We start from the raw sequence: 19,664 nt of genomic DNA, 5'->3' as shown, positions 1-19,664 counted from the left end.
GCCCTTCACCATTCTAGAGCTATTTCACAACCTTTGGCTTCAACTTGGCTTATTTATGCCTGCCTTCTGCATGTTTCTTCTTGCAACTGTACTTTTATTTTCAGAAGCTCCTTCCTTCCCCAGGTGCTTACAGCCAGCCCCATCCTCCCTCTGACTTCATTTTGTTAGGGTCTTATCTAAGCTTTCAGTCTGCTCAGAAAATAGCCTGTTCCCTAATCATCCCTGGCCGCACTCCAGTTCAGATTTATCTCTCAAATGTGGTTGACTGGCTCTGCATAAATTATTACAGATAAGACGGCAGGAAGGCCTTGTAAACAGCATTAATACTGCTTTAATTTTTAAGGGAAGAAACTGCCCCGATTCATCCTGGGACAGTGACTCTCATTTCCAACTTGCAGCAGAAACTCACAGGTTTAAGTCCCCAAGACCACAAAATGAAGTACTGCAGCCAGCACTACTGTTTCTCCAGCGCCTGAGGGTGAGCCCACCTCTCCCGTAGGGTGGTCTGACCCCCTTCATCATGCCATCCCTGCAGACCGTGCTTCTCCAGCGTGTGCTCCCAACATACCCCCGTGCTCTGCACCAGGTGCACGAAAAGGTCATTGCTGGTCCATCATCTCTCTCCCTGCTGAAAAGCTTCACTAACAACCTCTCCCCATCCCAAGCAGTTGGCTTGATACCACCTCCTCTCCCCAGCTGGATAAGAGCCTTCTGCAGACCGTGCCTGGATGCTGCACTCGCCCCTTCGTGCCCTTCCTAGCCTTCTACCAGCAGCAGTTGTCAGAGACTACCAGGCTACCTGGATTTTTACTTTTATCCAGCACAGCTGTTCTAAGCCCCACATCATCATCCCTTCAGAAGCATTTCTTTAAAACCTTGCATTGCAGACAGCCTGCAGACCCGCACTGCCGCTCCCCACCGTGCCACCAGCCAGGCATCCTTCCAGTGCTGTCGCCAAAAGCCTTCCAGCGAGTTAAAAGCACAGCTTTGTCACACTGAACACCCTGGCAGCGCCCGTGCAGCTAAGCCGATCCTGCTGTCATGTACATGACCAAGGCATCGAAAACAGACTGACACCGCTCACAGCACCATGAAGGCCCATTCCTGCTCACAGCCTGCTTGCCAGCAAACAAGCCACTCAGCTGAGCTTCCCATAACAGTAACAGATAGCCTGCATAGACATTTTTAGCCATTTCACAATCACATATAATTAAAATGTTTTTAAAACTACAGATTGTCACAAGCCTGTGTATTTAAAACAGCTTCTCCTTTTCAGTGTACAATACAACTCCACAACTCCCTCTGTAACAGGAAAAATAACATTCGTAAACATAATATCACATGCTTGAACACCCTAATTAAACCAGCCTAAACCTGGCCAGGACTCAGGCGGACTCCTTGCAAGGCAAAGGCAAGGCAAGTCTGCAGAGAGGCACGCAAGGAGCTCTGAAGAGTCGTTTTTTTGAGCAATATGCAAACCCAGAAGGCAGTGACTACCAATTATCATCTTCTGTGGCATGTTTCCAGAAGAAGTAGGTGTACTCCTGGCCCAAACCCAGCTCTAATTATACAGTGTCCACCTACTTCTAAATTTCATCTGCAAGTTATTTTTCATGTTCTCTTTATAAAATGTATTGACTCGGGTTACTGGCACAGAACAACTGATGCCTTCTGTCCAAGGCTGGGTGCATCTCAAATGTAGGACCCAATTCAGATTGCTTTTATTATTTCTCATCATATAATTTGGATAAAAGACAGAATATTATTAATCAAAATGGTCAAGGATCAAAAAAATCAAGGAGAAGTTTCTCTGTAAAGGAACAAAGCTAGATACCACATCCAGGTCTTTTTACCCAGCTTCAATTTCTCAAATCAATGTAGATTGACAGCTAAACCTCCAGGGTTTGCCATCTGCCAAAGATGCTCCCTACCTCCCTTCTTTGTTCTAAAATGGTCTTATTTCGGCAGAAAAGATCTGATTGATACCAAGATAAGCAATGGCAGCAACAAAACAAGAGCCATTCCCAGACTGAAGTGCCTGGTCATCTTCTGGTTTTCAGTGCCAGAATGGAAACACATTACTCTGGGTACCCCAAACCACATTTGTGAAGGCTAAAGCAATGTTGACGCCAGCTAATTTGAGAATGCTCTCAAAGTAACCAAACCCAATGCTTTTAAGTCTTCAACAAAGAATTTGATTATTTTTTTCTCCTCAAGTGACTGCAGAAACACCCTGTTTATTCCACTGCAGCCTGCGCATCCCCTTTCTCTTAGGTTTATACTAATTTCAACCAAACCAGAATGGTATGAAGAGGTTATGCAAAAGAAATTGGGGTAAAAGAGAAAGATTTCACAAACTGATGAAAAATTATCCTTAAAACACCATGACACATTAGGAAAGAAGTGTTTTCCCAGCTGTTCTGTGCAAAGCCTATCAAAAGCAGCTCAATCAGTTATTGGGCTGAAAAAACATCAGTTTGAGATGTAACAGTGATGAACAGTCACCTACTCTCTCTTTCCTCCTCTCTCAGCATCCCAATGCCTCTGCTTCCTCAACACACAAGTTACACATAAATAATCTTGGCTTTTTTTGTTTGTTTGAAGGGTAATTCTTATTCTTAAATATTCATTTACTACAGTTAGAGAATTAACAACTACATGTTTAAATAAGTCATAGAAATACTTACAGACCAAATAATTATCATCCTCCTAGACACAGAGTGGTCAATGTTCCAGTAAATAAATGGAAGGAAAGTGATATAAAAAATCTCTTCTCCCAAAGCAGCCGAAAACTTGAACAAGTAGTAGTAGAAGTAGTTCTTCACAATATACTTCTGCGTACAACCCTGGAAATGAAAAGATTTTAGAAAGTTTTAGTGAATTAGCTATTATAGCAAGCATTTAAGATATTTTAACTGTTACAGTTCCCAGCCCTTAAACCAAATAATTTGTTGGAACAAGTGTCATGAAATGAAGTTAAATTTTTATACTAAAATGAAGGCTATAGCAATAGCTCAACTACATTTCCTGCAGACTGGAAATCTATTCAAATTAATTAAGGGTAGCAGTCACATGGACAAAGATTTTCCAAGGATCAGATCAGTCTTTCCTCCAGGGAAATCAAGTATATTTCATAAAAGGGCACCAATGCATTAATTGTGAAGTTTCTACATCTGTAGATAGAGAGCCACCATCACTTTCTTTGGAAATGTGTTTTGAGATGAAGAAAGTAAACTGCAGTTACTGAAACATTTCATTTAAAAATTTGCATCAGTATAGCAGGTAAAGTTCACCCTGCTAGTCCCTGAAATTTGCCGTCAGGTGCTGCTGGCAACAGCATCCCCTGTACTGCCCTCAACACTGGGCTCTTCTGCATGCTTCTGACCCCGCGCTCCCCCTCGGTGGGATGCTCACGGGATCGCCCCGCACGGAGATGCCGCAGCCCTTATATGCAAGTTGGCTCCACAATCGCAACTGCATGAGCAGATCTGGGGGAAAACAAGGCTGCAAGTGGGCAGAGAGAAGAGCTGCCCCTGTCACCACCAAATTTTCCCTCCAATATCTTTGAATAACCACCACCAGGTTGTCTCTTTAAATATTACCAGCATATATATTGCAAACAGTATCAGGTGACGCTGTTTGGGACTTTAGTCATTTTATTAAGGTACTGACTGCACTTTTCTCTGGATTTGGCAGCCAGATGATTTCATTAGATGAACTCTACCCAACATGCTTGTTTTCTCTCTTCTATAATGGTGCACCAGCCCACCAGAGCTGGGAAGCCACGCAGCAGCACGTATTATTAAGGCCATGACTTTGGCCACTTGTGGAAAGGTCTGCTGTCTGCTATCACTGCCATTTGGGACCAGGACACCACTAAGAAGCCTCCCCCACCCTGTCAGCAGAAGCAATATGCAAGTGAATCACATTTTATATAAACACCTGTATGCTTCAGAAAATAAAGGAGAATGATGTAAAGAGGATTTTTGATTTGGGGGCAGGAGCAAGGGAGCCAATCTAGTCTCTCTCCACCTCCCCAAAAAGAAAAGTTGGCTATGTAAACATGAGATGAAAGAAATTCCTAAAGATGAGAGCTGAGATCATGAGGGTTTCAGCACAGCCACACTAAGTTAAGATACAGCTTTGACATAAGCTCCTAAAATTCTCCTAAAAGGAAACTATTATGCTTGGAGTTGACTGTGTAACTAATCTAGCAGAGAGAAAGTCATCCTACGTACTAGTAAGGAAAAGTAAAAATTGCCTAAGGAGTCTAGAGATGCAATTGTGACTCATTGTAAAAGCTATTAGAAGTCCCAGTCCCCTCATTTGCTTTCAGGATGAAGATGAGGCAAAGTGCATCAAGACAACAAAAGCAAGATGGAAAGAAGTTGCATTCATCCACCTATCATAGAAAAACCCCACAACTTATTTAAATTGATTTTTTGCATCAATAAACATAAAAGGTGATTCAATGCTTTTGGAACACTGGGGTTACAGGACTTTCCCCCATGTATTAGTAATAGAGGTCACAGCTGAGTTACTGGCATCCCTCTAAGACAGCGCAGCAGTATGCTACAGCTGGCCAAATGACAGAGCAATCAGTCTAAGTGTCTTGACTCTCATATGCCACTTCCAAAACACCCCCAGTGCAATTAGCAACTCTGATGCTTCTGCCTGAGATCCTGAAACCGTACTTGGTCACGCTTAACGTGCCCCAGAGAAAGCCCTCTTCTGGCATCGCTAATTCCTCAATTAAGCATAAGTCTCCAACATATTAGGAATTATGTGCTCATGTGCTTTAGATCAAAGATGATCAGACACATCCCTAGAGTAACACTTTTATACTTGGAACTCATGGGATGAAGGATAAAATTTTCTAATTCCAGTAATCTGTTTTGTCAGGAAAAAAATAATTTTTCAGGTTCTAAAAGAAATCTGAGTTAAAAATATATTCCCAGGCAGACGCCAGGGCCAAGACCTTCCACGTGATTTTTAAAACTTTTTCTTTATTCTTTTCCTTTTCTATCAGAAATCACCCCCACCTTGTTTGGAATAGTTTTGTTTGGCTGGGTTTTGAACACTACACCAGCAGTTTCTGACAGCCCAACGTGTGAGCCAGGTGACAAACAGATGATGCCTGTGACACACAATGGTAACAAGCCCCATGCAAGGTGTCACAGAATTGCTCCACTTGATGTTAGGTAGTGTATGGTAAAAAAAACCAAAACAAACCAACAAAACCCCCATGTTTTCAATCATTGTTACCCTATAGCACTGTAAGTACGGAAAGCCCACCCCATGCACCCCGCACCCTGGCCCATGCAAGGTCCCAGCGGTCAGCTCATGTTCCCTCGTTATATCCATCATTTCTGCAGAAAGCAAAGACAACTGTGCTTCGTCATCCCTTTTCATTCTCATTCTAACCCCAGTGCAGGAAAAAGCCATGACAATTATTGTGTGAACATTTAGCATCTTCTAACACCCTCAGAAGTTTATTCAGTCTCTACTTTTAAATAACTCTGATCCTTAGACTTGGTTATTCTTTAATGTACTGAAGTGACCTGATGCCTTCCACAACCTCTGAAGCACTTTCTGTGAGTCAGCCTCTCCATCCATCTCCATTTCTATTCCATCGGGATCACAGAGGTTTTAATGGGTGGTAATTAAGGCTGTAGGAGAAAGTCAGAATTTTTAGAATGTTTCAGAAGCAAGACGCAATAAGCCACAGCATTCGCAGACACGGAAGACAGGTAATTTCACACAAACAGCTCTACTCATCAACTATAAAATACCTTTTTTGAAAAACTTTAACTGCTTAAATTACAAGAGAGACACATGAATGTGTGAGTCTCCATAAATTAACTACTCGCCCGAAGCGCTGGCAGAGAAAATGACTGCTGTGAGCCACCCTAGTTTCACAGCCTCTGCACAGTGGCCAGGGGTGGGTCACCAGGTGCTGCCCGCCCAGCCTCCCCCGGAGCATCCCAACATCTCCCTGCGGAGCAGGAACGACAGGGCCAGCAGAGCAGCTCAAACCTCCACCATGGTGGCTCTGGGAGACACTGACACACTATGACATAGCACAGCAGGAATCCGTAATTTTAAGAAGTATGTACATCAAGAATATTTAGCCTTTACAGCTGAAGGAACAGCAGTTACATCACTAACATAATGGATTTAAAATGTATTTTTAGGCAGAGGTATACCCTCAACAAGACTTAAAAAAAAAAAAAAAAAAGCTGTGTGAAGATACCACTCCTTTGAATTTGTAGGATCTCTCTTGTCAGAGATCAGCTTTCCCTGCCCTGTCTCTAGAGACGAGCTTTGCAGTATCAGACTTCTAAGGCTCAGAGCCTGAACCAGAGATACCATTAACCAACATTTTGTTCTCAGCTCTCAATTACTTTGGATCTTTCAGAAAATGTGCATGTTTAATTAAAGTTCTCAAAGTCCCTTGCTTCCCCTCCAACAGAATTGCCTTGCAGAAGATCAGGAACTTTCCTCCCAAAGCCCCTAGTTAATGCATTGCAATACTTCTCATTTAAGGGACCGTTCATGCTGAAAACGGGCACAAAACTTAGAGAAAGCACCAAAGACCACAAAAAGCCAAAAATTCCCATCTAGATGCTGCTGCACACAAACAATGTAAATCAGGCAACACAGTCCCTCAGGGCAGTACTGGGGGGGTGTATAACCAGTAGGAAAAAATCATTCTGTACTGCAGTATTCTGTATGAGCAGCCTGTTTTACATCACCTTCTATATCTGTTAACTGCATCCAGTTAATACAAGAACCTTTCAAGTCACAATAAAAAAAAAAAATCAGAGATCAGATTTTGGAAAATAAGAAAAAAACAAAATAAAACCATGGTATCGAAGGCTTCAGCTCCTCCATCCACCCACACAGCTAAATGCCAAACAATTGCAGAGTTTTCTGAAGATCTGATGAGCAGCTGACAGCATCCAGTAACATCCCCAGCACCTATAAGTTCACCTTCCCTGGGATCACCAACACTGGAAACTCATCGCCCCAAGATGAAACAACAGGGTGGCCAGGAAAAAGGGGCTGTGCCCTGTGGGAGATCCCGGTATGGCCATCAGCCCCTCACCGGAGGAGGGGCTGGGGGCACAGGACTGGAGGTTAGGGGGTGGAGGTGCCAGCAAAAGGAGGGACACTGGCACATGGAAGACATTGCAGAGATGTCTGAAAGATGGCAGAGGGGAGGGCAGCAGCACAGAGCGCCCACAAAATGCACACACAGAGCCCCAAGGCACGAAAAACTCACTAAACCAAACTCAGATATATGTGAGCTTCCCGCTCCGTTCAAGGGCTTTTAAACAAGTAATTCTCTTTTATCCCTTCCAGAACATGACACAGCCAGCTAGCGATAGTTGTCCAGGTTTACAGTGTCCCTGTTGTTGGAGAGACACCTAGAGCTAGCTGAACTGAGGAACGCGGGGATGCAGACAAACAGAAATCAGAAAAAAAACCCTCCTTAAACACTACGAAGTTCTGACCAGCTCTGCTGTTAGCAGCAAGTGTTTGTTGACTGGCACATGAATAGGCAACATCCAACTCACAGCTGTTGCACAAGCATTTACAGTGGCAGGCACTAATGGCACCACGGGCAGGGACACGGCCATGGATCACCACGTGGTGCAGAAGGCAGGCAACTGCTGCAGGAGCGGTAACGACATGCGAGCTTCAAGGCAGGCAATCACGGTACTTTCAGTGGTCTCAGGCAAAGAGCAAGAGGGCATCTCAAAGTCAGGCAGACTTCTGGTAGCATTTCAGTAGTTTAAGCCATTCAAAGCACCAAAGGAGGCTGCTATGTAAAGCTCTCGGCAAGGTACTACAGCAGAGCAGTGGCAGCAGGACGGCTGGAAGCTGTCAGGCTGAAAGGGGACACATTTTCCAGGACCAAAGAGCAGTCAAGTAGGAAACGGCAGAGGTGCATCCCAGACTCCCACCAGCACTGCCACACTGGGCACAGCACTCGCCCTGTCAACGTCTCTCACACTGTTCGTCATGTCTCACCCATCTTACACCAGCGCATCTTCATCCAGCCTGTAAAGGATGGTCGGCTGAGCCAGACACACCCCCAGCACACCGCAGCTAGGGCAGCTCCTGCACACAGTTAAGGCACTTCACTTATTCCTGAAGATTTCATTTTTTAATATTTAGGTTATTTTCCCTTCCACTCTGATCACATGGGAGATAGGCTGAATTATAGGTTGTATTTCCACATATTGCTCTTGAAATAATGTAATTACCCCTCCTTCGTTCTGTTGGAAGAACACAGGTAGATGTAACAGAATCTTCCAGGTCATTTAAATGTAAAGTGGAATAAAATAAGACCAGAGTTGACAGAGCACTTGTTTAGGCAATTAATAGGAAGAATCAATGAAGGAAAAAATTGATTATGTCATCTCCCTAAAAGAAAGCTTTGTTAATTAAAAAAAAAAAAATAAATTAAAAAAAAAAAGGAAAGCCTGTAATTCTCTCTGAGAGACCTGGGGAATGGCTGCTAATGAGGCTGATGCTGCTTGTGAAGGACTACGCCTGCAGTCAGCTGGAAGGACCACCTCAGCTTTCCTGAAAGCCAGCCTAACCGAAGCCCAGCCTGGCTGGACCACCAAGGACAGGCTGCTCATGCTCCCATCACTGACAGACGTTTGTCCCCCCTGTTCTTACAGACGCCAATGGGGGAGGTTCCACCGCTTGCTCCAGGTGCTCTCGAAGTGCTTTGCTCTCCTGCTGCCCAGCCTGAAATTTTCTTACTGGGAATTTAAATCTGCCTACTTTCTTACCTACTGCAGACGACAAACAAATTGTTTCCTTCCTCTGAAGGCAGACATGAGAGTAGCTTGCTACAACTGTTCAAATAGGGCATAAACTGTCCTCTCTTCCACTGCTTCACCGCCTGGTATTTCTTACAGAAGACATTTAGCATTTTCCAGACTTAACGTGTCTGTCTTGAATTACAGGGCCCAAAGAGCAGACACGACACAGTAACGCCGAAGGAACAGTCCTGCACAATTTCAGCTGTCTGCAGGCTGTTTTCAAACCAGCATGCCACCATTGAACCATGCTCAGTCTGTGATCTCCTCAAACCATTGTTTTCATTCATGAAAGCACTCCCAAGTCTATTCTTTTCCATTCTGCAGCTCAGTATTTACTACACTTGTTTGTTCAATAGGTATCTGCACCTATTGAACAGAAGTTAGTTTTCAAACATACCTTCAGCTTGACAAGACTGATTTCTGTCCCTCCTCCAGCCTACCCACAGCTCCTCCTAAACAGCATCTCCCAGGCAGCACGCCCCTCACACCGACGTTTCCAGCTACTTCCACATGGCAATGACACCTGTCCTAAAAGGCCTCTGTACTCATCGCTTTCCATCAAAAGGTGTTCTCCGTGGCACTCAAACCTGCAGGCTATTCAACTCTGTATATCCCTTTCTCAGCCGATGCCTGGAGAATTGACATCCATGATTCACAGAATCATAGAACAGTTAAGGTTGGAAGGGACCTTTAAAGGTCATCTAGTCCAATCCCCAAACTTGCAAGAGCTCCAAAGCATGAGCTGGTTAGTAAAAAGGCAAGATTAGACAATCTTCTCCACAACAGTGGTCTCGTGGTATCAGAATTATGCTTTAGCCCTGTTCTTCCAACATAATTCAGAGAAACCCAGAGAGGTCTACCTTCCACCATGGTCTTCAGACTTTTGAGCAAACACCTATACACACATTCCTGACAGGAGGGTAATGCCTTTATTTCCTTGCATGTTCTTTATGGAAAGTTGTCCCTCTCATGGTCATTCCAGTTGCCCAAGTAAATCCCCAGGCGTCCGCTTCTTATGCTTTTGTTTTTAATCACCGATGTGCGTCAACAGCAGTTTCCTGCCAAGAAAGCCACGCAACACCAGCCTAAGTAGGGCTGCGTGCATCTCCTTGATGAGCACTGTGAAGGCAGCTCACCTCCTCCGTTCTCCCAGCCCTGCTTTGCCAACCCAAGGTTAGGCAGGCTGGACTCGGCTGTTTCAGGTGCCCTGACAAGCGGTGGGTGAGTTTCCCACACGCTTCAGCATCCTCCTACGTTCCAGGAAGAACTGGTTGATTTGTGCAATAAGGAAACAACAGGGCAAGAGACAGGCAGGAGAGGGAAGGGCCGAAAGGAAAGGCTTCCTTCCTCCCTGTTTTACAGTGGAAGAACAGGTTTGTTTAATTGAGTTTTAATTTGCGAAAATTAGATTGCAATTTTGTGAGGTGCACCACAGAGCCTACGCCTGAAAGCGTCCAAGGAAGTCATTCCTTAGGTTAGGTAGCTGCAGCGTCTGTGGACAGAGGCAAGAAAAAACATGAGTTAAGGACTAGAGAAAGTCTATTACAGACAATTCAGAAGGACGGGGACTGCAGCTTCAAAACGGAGATCAAATTCCTCTGAAACTCAACTGTATTTCATATCTCCAAAGGCTGAGTGTTACTTATAGCATTTTTGGATAGAAGAAGGATGTATCACGCAACAGCATCTTTCAAACTGCACAGCATTAGCTGGCCACACACGCCAGCTCCCTGCGAGCACCACCACCTCGTATTTCTGACTCCCTACCAAAACACGAGTCAGAGCATTACAAGGACCTGCATGGCTGCTAGATACCCACACAGAGATCTGGAGGAGGTGGCACAGGAAGCCCCTCAGCTCAGTTTTCCCCGGCACACCAGCTGTGAGGAGCTCCCAGCTCCTCCGCAGAAGCCTAACCTCTCCAAAGAGAGGCATGCCAGAATGGCCAAATGACTGTGGAGAACCAGGACATTGCCATTACGTTTCTTTTCAGAGCAAAAGGCTTGTTCTCATCTTAAGACTCAGGTTTAGATATTAACTACTAGATTTAACTCTTTTAGTTAATTTAACTAAAATTAACTAATAGAAAAATCCTGGAAATTTGACCCCCTGGATTAGTCCCATGTTCCCACCCAGCAGCATCACAAATCCAATCACTGGGCTTTTGCACAAAGGTCGGTCCCACAGCAGAGGTCTGTCCTGAGAGGTACAGAGCAGCAAAGCTTCTGGAAGATAAATGGGCAAAGCAACACCATACCCTTTTTCAGACACCTGACATAATTTTTTTCATCTGCTATAATCAGGCGCCAGCACAGGGAGAAGTGACTGTTTCCCCACAGGTAGTTCCAGGATTCGAGTCAAAGAGCAGTTTGCTAAGGTAGTGCCGGGCCAGGCTCTGGGTTAAGTGTGATCACAGACGCGCGAGTCCCAGGCAGACGTGCTCCTGGAAGGCAGAGACTGCGGTAAATGGGAAGACACGGGGCTCCAGTTGCAGCTGTGGCTATAGAGAGGCATGTTGGAGGACACCTCAGCAGCCTGCCTGCCCCTAGGGACGAGAGCCATAGATAAGATGTTCTCATTTCACTCCCTGCCTCATTATTAGTTGCAATTAGCACGGGCCATGCCGATATCAGCTGTTTCCAACGGGGAAACACACAAGGAGACCGACACGTAACCCGATGTTGCCAGCAAGCGCTGCTTCAAGGATCCCTGCTGCTGCTTCAAAGCCAGGACCTCCTACACTGCTGAAGAAGTGACCCTGTGGCTGAAGCCCCCCGCACCCCAGCAGCCTCCCCACGCCAGCAACTTCAGCACCGCGCTGCTGGCACCATTTGGCAGGTGCCTGCAAGGTTTAACGCCTCCGTCTGTGCCAGTTCACTGTTGACCCTGGCACCTCGCCGGCAACACCGGCATCGCAGCCACCCTGCCATACACACCCCCTTCTCCTCCCGAGACCCCCCCTTAACTTTTTCTGTCCCCTGCTTCATGCCATACATCCTGATCTACAGGCCTTACATTTGCCAGGGAACGAGTTCCTCGCTGCCAATGACTCTGAGCCCCTTCCCGTGCCAATATTTGGTCTTCGCTCTTGTGGCACAACTGCGGTGCCCAACACTGTCTTCTAAAACAAAGTACCTCGGCACTCTCCTTTTACACAGAGAAATGGCAATGGGGAACACTGAAGGTAATGCACCTAATTAAACTAAGTAGTTATAATTACGTCAAGTCAAGCTAGTTGCAAAGGGGATAACAACGACCTGATCTGCTGTTACAGAATGACCACACAGCTTGGTGTGTGCCAGAACTGACAGGCTCAGGGGACTCCATTAGCAGTAGTTTACAACAGCCAGTTTTCTTCAAAAGGAAGGATTAAACGTAGTTTGTTTTCTCATCTAGTAATAAATATTCAAAAACATGTTAACAGTAATAAATTAGCAATGTAACTCTATATTAAAGCATTCATGTACCTCTAAAACTAGACCAGTAGCAGTTTACCTTGGAAAAATAAGTTACAGGTGCCAACTACACTGAGCTGGTATGAAGCCCTATAAAGCAGGATCTTGAATAGCCATTTTCAATTAAAATCTCATTGTTTAAACAACACTACCTGTACATTCCAGATCTCAGATTTACTTGCCATAGCAGCCAACAGGCACCTTCCATCGCCCAGATGACCCATAAATATTCCCTGCAGAGCGTACAGGCGAGGTAAAGTAAAAGAACTGTCTGTCCAAAGGAATTTTCCAGGGAGAATAGATTTTGTCTGGCTCCTCGCCCATTAAACCTACCCCTGTTCTCCAGAGACCCAAACGAGAAAATGACAGCAGATGAGCTTTTAGTCTTCTGGTTGATATCTGAGCTAATAGCCTAAGACATCCAGCAGAATTATAAAACAGTAAGTGGCTCACCTCCAAACACTGGAATTAATCCTAGGATCCTGACAGCTTCTCATTATAAGGTCCAGCGGCCTCCAGAAGGATGACTCAGGCAGGGAGCTGGGAAGTGCTGAGTCACAAAGCACCTGACCATTGGCGTAAGGGCTCAGGCTCCAGCCGCAGCCCCTCGCATGCCCCCTGCACCGCCACCCACTGCACCCGAAGCAGCTCCCCCTACACCAGGCACCACGCACAATACCTGTTACAATCAGCGAGCGAAGTTTCACAAACTTTTGTCAGCATCAGGTGTTTCTGCAGCAAGATGTAGCAGATGACTAGACACCAGTAGCAAATGGCACGTGCCTGGCTTTGCTGCCTGCTCTCCAGAAGGGACACTGGTCTTCTCCTGGAGGAGCAGCAAACCCAGCGCTAGCAGGTCTCCACAGGGTACACAGGGTTGCCACCCACTGCTTGAATCTGGGATGCGACTGTACTGTCATCTTCCAAAGGACCATCCCTCACAGGGCTGGCCAAAACCATCCCATGAAACTGCCTCGTTCATATGGACCAACAGCATCTCTTACCAGCTGCTTTCCATTGGGAACCTTAAACCAAAAATCGGACACATGCAAGACAGGGAAGCTCCCTCGGCAGCCGCACTGGGCAGGGCAGAGCTGAGCACCAAGTACCACAGCAGCAGGAGTGATGCAGAGGAACGAGGAACGTAAGACTTGCGCTTACCTATCGAAATAAGAAACTGAACCTCACATTTCTCCAGCTGCAGCTCCAAACCAGGGGACTTCCAAAAGTTCAGCTATGTTCTCTAGGAGGACAAAGCACTAGCACTTGAGGCAGCAATGCCTTGCTGCCAGCTCTCCTAATGGTGCCTGTGGGCCTTCCTCACAAGGGTTTGTCGCACCTGCTGAACCTACCTCAGCTACTGCCAACTTAACGCTGCGTGGAAAGCAAAACAATGTGAAACTGAGTAAGGCAGTAATATGATTTTAAAAGCAAGGCTGTGAGGCTGATGCAAAAATCTACTGCAAGGGAACACCACAGAAGAGCGACCTTGACTCAAGCTCTAGAGCAAGACTACTCCAAATTAAGCAGGCATGCCATCACAGCAACAGCAGTGCTGTATTCGATGTCATGCCAGTAATCAACTACATTTTCAGGGACTGCAACACATCAGAGATGCATACACAGTTTTTACCTACCTTTTCCATTCCTGCTACCATCATCTTGCTGTTACCCTGGTTATTCACCTCCTCACCTAACAAGCAAGAGCTATACAATCACTAAACATCATTTGTAAACACTGCACCAGTTCGGAGCAGTTCTGACAGTTAAGGTATAACTACAGTGTAAATATGAACTGTACTCTTTTAAAGGCAGAAAGATAAGATCTCAGGGATGATAAAGCATCTGGAAAAAGGAAGAGTGAAGAAAAAAACAAACAAATCTCTACAGAGAACTTTGAATAAAAGAATTTTTTTTTATTTTGTCCCCTTTAATTCAGGTTATCAATTTCATCAGCAAAAGTCCATCAGGAGGTTAGATAAGCAAGACTCCACTTTTTAAATACATGTACCATTTATTTGGCTGCTTACTAAAACACTGGAGAAGTCTTCAGAAAGTTAAGTCAGAATTTTTAAGTGGGCAATTCTAGGACTTCATACAGAGCATCAGGAAAAGAAATCTTTCAGGCAGCTTCAGAAATAAACTCCCTGCAAATCAAATATTAGAAAGGAATACAGAAAGCAAAGTAGTATTAGCTAGAGACAGGATAATTACAGGAAGTTACTGTCTTGTCTTCTGTAGTAATAAAATCTGACAGCTCCTTCACTAAAAGCCCATGGGTCCAATACCAAGTCCAAGTCAGGGCATAAATCCAGCTAGAGTGTTAGACTAGCACCGTTTTATAGCACGCTCATATAGCTGAGTTTTCACTTGAGGTAATAAAAAGTGCTTCTATCTGGTAACCAAGGGAACATCAAGAACACAAGCTAGGCAACTGATTCAATATTTAAGAAACACATGCAGCCCTCACCATCACATCTAAGTATGTCGTTCCTTGTCTCGTCATTTCAGGGCAGCTACTGTGGAGCAGACAGGACTGAATTATAAAGATTCAGAAATAACAGCCACTCATTGCACTGCTGACCACTGTAACGAGGCCTTGCTGACTTGTTTTAAAAAACCAAACCAAACCAACATATAATCTGGAGGTTATACATAAAAGATGACACTGATACGTCACAAGCAGCACCACTGGCAACAAACACATGCAGGTAATTAAAGGCCTCCTTCTCCCAGATGAAGAGCTGTCCTGTCTCATTACCCTCTTCTCTCCACACAGTATGGCATCCATCCCTACCAGGCATGTCCATCCCCTCCCAAACCACCACCAGCTGCCAGCCCTCAGCTCCCTTTCCCCAGAGTCTCTCCAGCCCGGCCACCTCTGCATGTGATCCAGCCCACATCAGCTGCAGGGGCCCTGAGAGCTGAAGCAAAAGGAAGGGGGAATGTCCTGGAGAGATGGAGCCACGGCAGACCCAGCATCTGGCCAACTGTTCATGTCTTCCTCACTCAGTCGTGCAATATACTCTGTGTTCGCAGGTATAACTACTGAGCATCGAAGAACTTCAGAAGGAGAACCAGAAAACCTTTGTCTTTACTGCCACAATGCAGTGCTCTTAAAGTAATATGAAAGTTACTACCACATAGAAACCGTCTGTCCTGATAATATGGACTTTGAACCTCCCCCGCTTCAGAAGGGATGCTCAAGCTGAGCAGAGCACCACCCAAGGTTACCAGGAGTGAGACACAAGGGCAGTGCTTAAGCACCTTTCTGCAAACGCATACAGCTAGGAGCAAAAAAATACCACTGCCCACAGAGAGTTTACAACCAAGGACTTTGCTGTGTGCATTGGATTCCTAAACCCACTTCTCTGCAGATACATCAGGGCAGCCCCAGTTCATTTAGCAACAGGGCAGTGAGTATGGGGTTTGGGATACGGAAAACCTAAAGTCCCTTTTTGCGTCTCCTGGCAGGCTGCAGAAGACCCTTTCTGTAAAAATTAATTTTCACAGGAGCAGAGAATCTATCTTCATAATTCTAGCACTTCACTGAAACACTGCTCAAGCCATTACTCTCATCTCCATTTCCTTCGGGTTTGAATCCAGCTTCCATGTGTTTCAGAAGTGAGCGTCCTAATTATGTGGAACCAAACCCTTCTGCTTCTGTCTCGAGGTCTCGTGGAGTCTCAACCAGGAGAGACTCAGCCTTAAAACAAAGGCAGTTACGTCTTAGTTTGTGAAACACAAAACAACCGGCTAAAGGTAAAGCGAACGGCTGCAATCACAGAACATTAACTTGGACAGGACTTCAGTATCAACACGGTGACATCAACTATGTCACTCCTCAAATCGGTAGTGAAACCAAGTCTTTCAGTGAATTCACTGTGTAATTTACCAAAAATAGTTTACTGGAGTTGGGAAGTGAACAGGCTGCAGGACTGTCCCACCGGTCCTCATCCTTTACTGGAGAGAGAGTCGAGCAGTGGCCGATGAAGAATTTTAGATGCTTGAAAGGGGACCTCAAGCACTAGATGTAGCACAGGGAAGGGTGAAACAGGACGGAAGGGGCGGCAGTCGCAGCGCTCAGGCCGGCCCGTGTGTATTTTGCAGGTAGCGCCTGCGAGCCCGTTGTCACACCTCCCTGCGAACGGCACCGCGAAGCGATCTTAATGAATTCTTGCCATCACAGCCGGAGAAAAAGCAGGTCATCCAGCCTGTACACACGGCTTGCGTCATGCCCTTCCCCGCTCCCTTCCCAAGGGAATGACACGGAACGCCGGGTCGTGCGCGGCCCGCGGCAGCGCAGCCCGGACCCCCGACACCCCCCGGCAGCGACCCGGAGCCGCTTCCCAGCCGCTGCCCACGGGAACACTGGCATCCCGGGGGGCAGCGCTGCGGAACGCCGCCATCCCGGGGCGGGGGCGTGGGGGAAGGGGGCTGCGCTCCGCCAGGCGCCTCCGAAGGCAGGGCCCGGCACACTCCCACCGCCTCGCTGCGGGGGCGCTAGCGATGGGGGAGGTGCGGTGAGCCCCCCCGAGCTCCCCCCGCGGCGGAGCCGGGATGAAGGCACCGCGCAGCGCTCGCCGGCACCGCCCCCCCTCCATCCCCACCCCGGGGCAGGCGGGGGGCTGCGGCAGGAGCCCCCCCAGGGAGCCCCGGCGCGCACGGCCGCGGGCGGCTCTGCTGACTCACAGTCCGGCCCGGCCCGGCCGCCCCCCGCCGCACTCACCTGCGGGCCGCAGCCGCTCCGCAACCCGCCGGGGGGGCCGCGGCCACGGGCTGCCAGGCGGCGCGGCGCGGCCGCGCCGTTACAGGCGCCGCGGTCCCGGGGCCCCTCCGCGGGGTCGCCGCCGCCCTCCTCGCCGGCGGGGAAGAGCCCGCAGCAGCGCTGGAAGCGCGCCACGGGCTGGGAGCCGCGCAGGGTGCCCAGCAGCCGGGCCATGCTGCCGGCAGCGCCGCCGCCACCACCCGCCCGGCGGCCCCGCGGCCACGGCCAGGTGCGCCCGCCCCGCCCCGCCCCGCCCCGCCCCGCACAGGTGCGGTGCCCGCCAGCGCCCTCTGCCGGCCGGGCCGTGCGCCTGCCCCCGCGCTGCCGGGGTACCCCGGCCGGCCCCCGCCCGGCGGCGGCGGGAAATTCAGTTCGGTTTTTTTTTTAAATGGCTGTATAATTTATTAGGTGCACCCATAAGCAGCTGGGAAACTTTTCTGTTCTTTTTCCTGTTTCTCAGATACATGAAACATCCACAAGGGTAGCATTTCAATTAAAAATTGCATTTATATTGCTTAATTCCTTCTACATAGACTGACTTCCGTACAGCTGGATGAGTTCGGTCCATAGTGCCTTCACGGTTATTGTCATTGTATTACAGACAGACCCTTCAAAACGATTTCATTCTTATTTTGTCCCCCTATGTGGCGACACGCACAAGAGTTTTTAACACGTTCATCTGAAGAGTAAAACTGCTGCCCCGCTGGTGCGGCTGGGAGTTCTGCTGCTGATGGCAGTGAGACAGGAGCTCATCCAGGGACACAGCAGAAAGAAAGAATGCAGGAATGAATGTGCATGGCCAGCACTGGCACTCTGTAGGTATTTTAAAACTTCTCTTTGCCAACCACAAGTCAATATTTATCTGATCTGCCTACATACCTGTGTCTCCCCATTGTCATTATAATACTTCCCAAGTATTAAAATAGAACTAACAGCTTGTAGCCAGCTTCTACCTAATTCTTCTTCAGGCAGACACCTAGGTTAGTGGGAGTGTGCCTCAGCAGCCGGCCGATAAGAATTCAGGATGACTGAGATTTCTTTTCCAAACTTACTCTAAACCTAATAAAGCCCCCAAAATAAAAAATTAAAATAAAATAAATAAATATTTTTTAAAAAAGCTGGGAGGGGATTTCTACCTATTGTTAATTTTAATCCGCCTTGTCCATGTCTTTGAGCACTCCAGCTCTTGGTTTGTCTTGAGGCTTCCAAGAAAGCCACAGAGGGTATGGGAGGAATCTGCTTTGAAGAGTTTACCCTTTTCTTGGCATTAGCCCTTAGATTACGTTAGTAGATTGTTTTAGCAGAGGCGTTTGCACACAACAGCTACGTGCAGGTTTACCCCTGTATTTCCTTACGCCAGCTTGAGTAGTAAAGTGCTGGATAAAGCCACGCCTGGGACCCTCCTGCTGCTCTGTGGGATGGGAACACCAGAGCAAGCCAGCCCTCCCACCTCACAAGGGAATCCGCACGCGGATACGAACCCCTGGGGAATGGGGGGAAAAGCAAAGCTGGAATTGCAATGTCACTGAAAAAAAAATGCAACCCCGGGTCTGAAGCATGCCTGAAGGATCTTTAAGCACCCCTTAAGTCGAGACTGCAGTAACCCTTTGCAAAATCAGGCTGCATGCGTAAGGGATGCTGCCTGTCATTCCTAGCTTAGAAATGAGCTGGCCCTAATTAGGTTGGTGGCGTGGGGACATTTTACAAAGGTGCTTGGGGGCCCAGGGGTGCAAATATCCAGCTAAAGGGATTTGTGGAAAACCTGGAGAGGCAAGATGCCTAACACTCATTAAATCAATATAAGCAATTATAAGTGGTACATAAGCCAATGATGGCACAATTCGGGCTGCCTGATGGCCCCATCCCAGACACGCTCATTTCCAGGCATGCTGCTGGCAATTCCGCCCCTGGCCTGTCAGGTACCTAACAGGTACGGGCACGGCTGCAGGATGCAGGGGCGCAGCTTTGGGAAGAGGGAAGCACAGGTACTTCCAGGATGGCCCAGAGGATCGTAGGAAGGACTGTAGCATATCAGCAGGAGGTGTCTGCGCCACAAAGAGGATGGAGGGTTTGAGGAGAGAACCGAGGGCAGAAGAATGACTGTTGCAGTGGGAATTGCCTAGTAATACAGAGCAAAAATCTATAGGAAGTTTGTTTTATCATTTGCACTGCTCAGGGAACAACTTGTTTATTCTTGCTCGAACCGAGAGTATGAATCATTCCTCTTCTATTCCTCTTTCAGAACAATGCTCTAATCACATTTTCCTGAGACCTACCTCTGATGGCCAAGAAAAATACTCAAGGTTTGGCTCCTTGAAAGATTTGCTTTAGAAAAAAAATCTCAAAAGTAAACAAATGAAAAATTCAAGAGCTGTCCCGGCCCATACAGATTTTCTGACATTTAGAAAGGCAGTTTTCTGTAAAACCAGTGGAAAAAACATCACTACAAAGGACTAGATGAATAGCATTCTGAGAGTGTTTAAAAAAAGCTATTTATAAACTGTCCAGCTACAAAACCCATTTTTAAAGCTTTAGCTGGTGAAACTACCTCATCTAAGGCCAAAATATCTCACTAATAGCTGGTCAGCATTCAGCTAT

The 19,664-nt window shown here is 47.0% G+C and overlaps 1 protein-coding gene across 1 annotated transcript in view; it reads right to left on the bottom strand.

The window, feature by feature from the left end:
* Positions 1 to 17,270, bottom strand: part of SGPP2 (sphingosine-1-phosphate phosphatase 2) — a 42,067-nt gene extending 24,797 nt beyond the window's left edge. The window contains exons 1-2 of the mRNA XM_055817599.1: positions 17,028 to 17,270; positions 2,688 to 2,846 (exon numbers count right to left, since the gene is read on the bottom strand). Coding sequence (XP_055673574.1) covers positions 2,688 to 2,846; positions 17,028 to 17,240 — 372 coding nt within the window. The 5' untranslated portion in view covers positions 17,241 to 17,270. The remainder of the gene's footprint in view (positions 1 to 2,687; positions 2,847 to 17,027) is intronic.
* Positions 17,271 to 19,664: the final 2,394 nt, after the last annotated feature.

The sequence above is a fragment of the Falco peregrinus genome, chromosome 12 (assembly GCF_023634155.1).
Source record: "Falco peregrinus isolate bFalPer1 chromosome 12, bFalPer1.pri, whole genome shotgun sequence".
In the NCBI taxonomy this organism is placed as follows: domain Eukaryota; kingdom Metazoa; phylum Chordata; class Aves; order Falconiformes; family Falconidae; genus Falco; species Falco peregrinus.
This window is presented reverse-complemented; position numbering and strand designations above follow the sequence as displayed.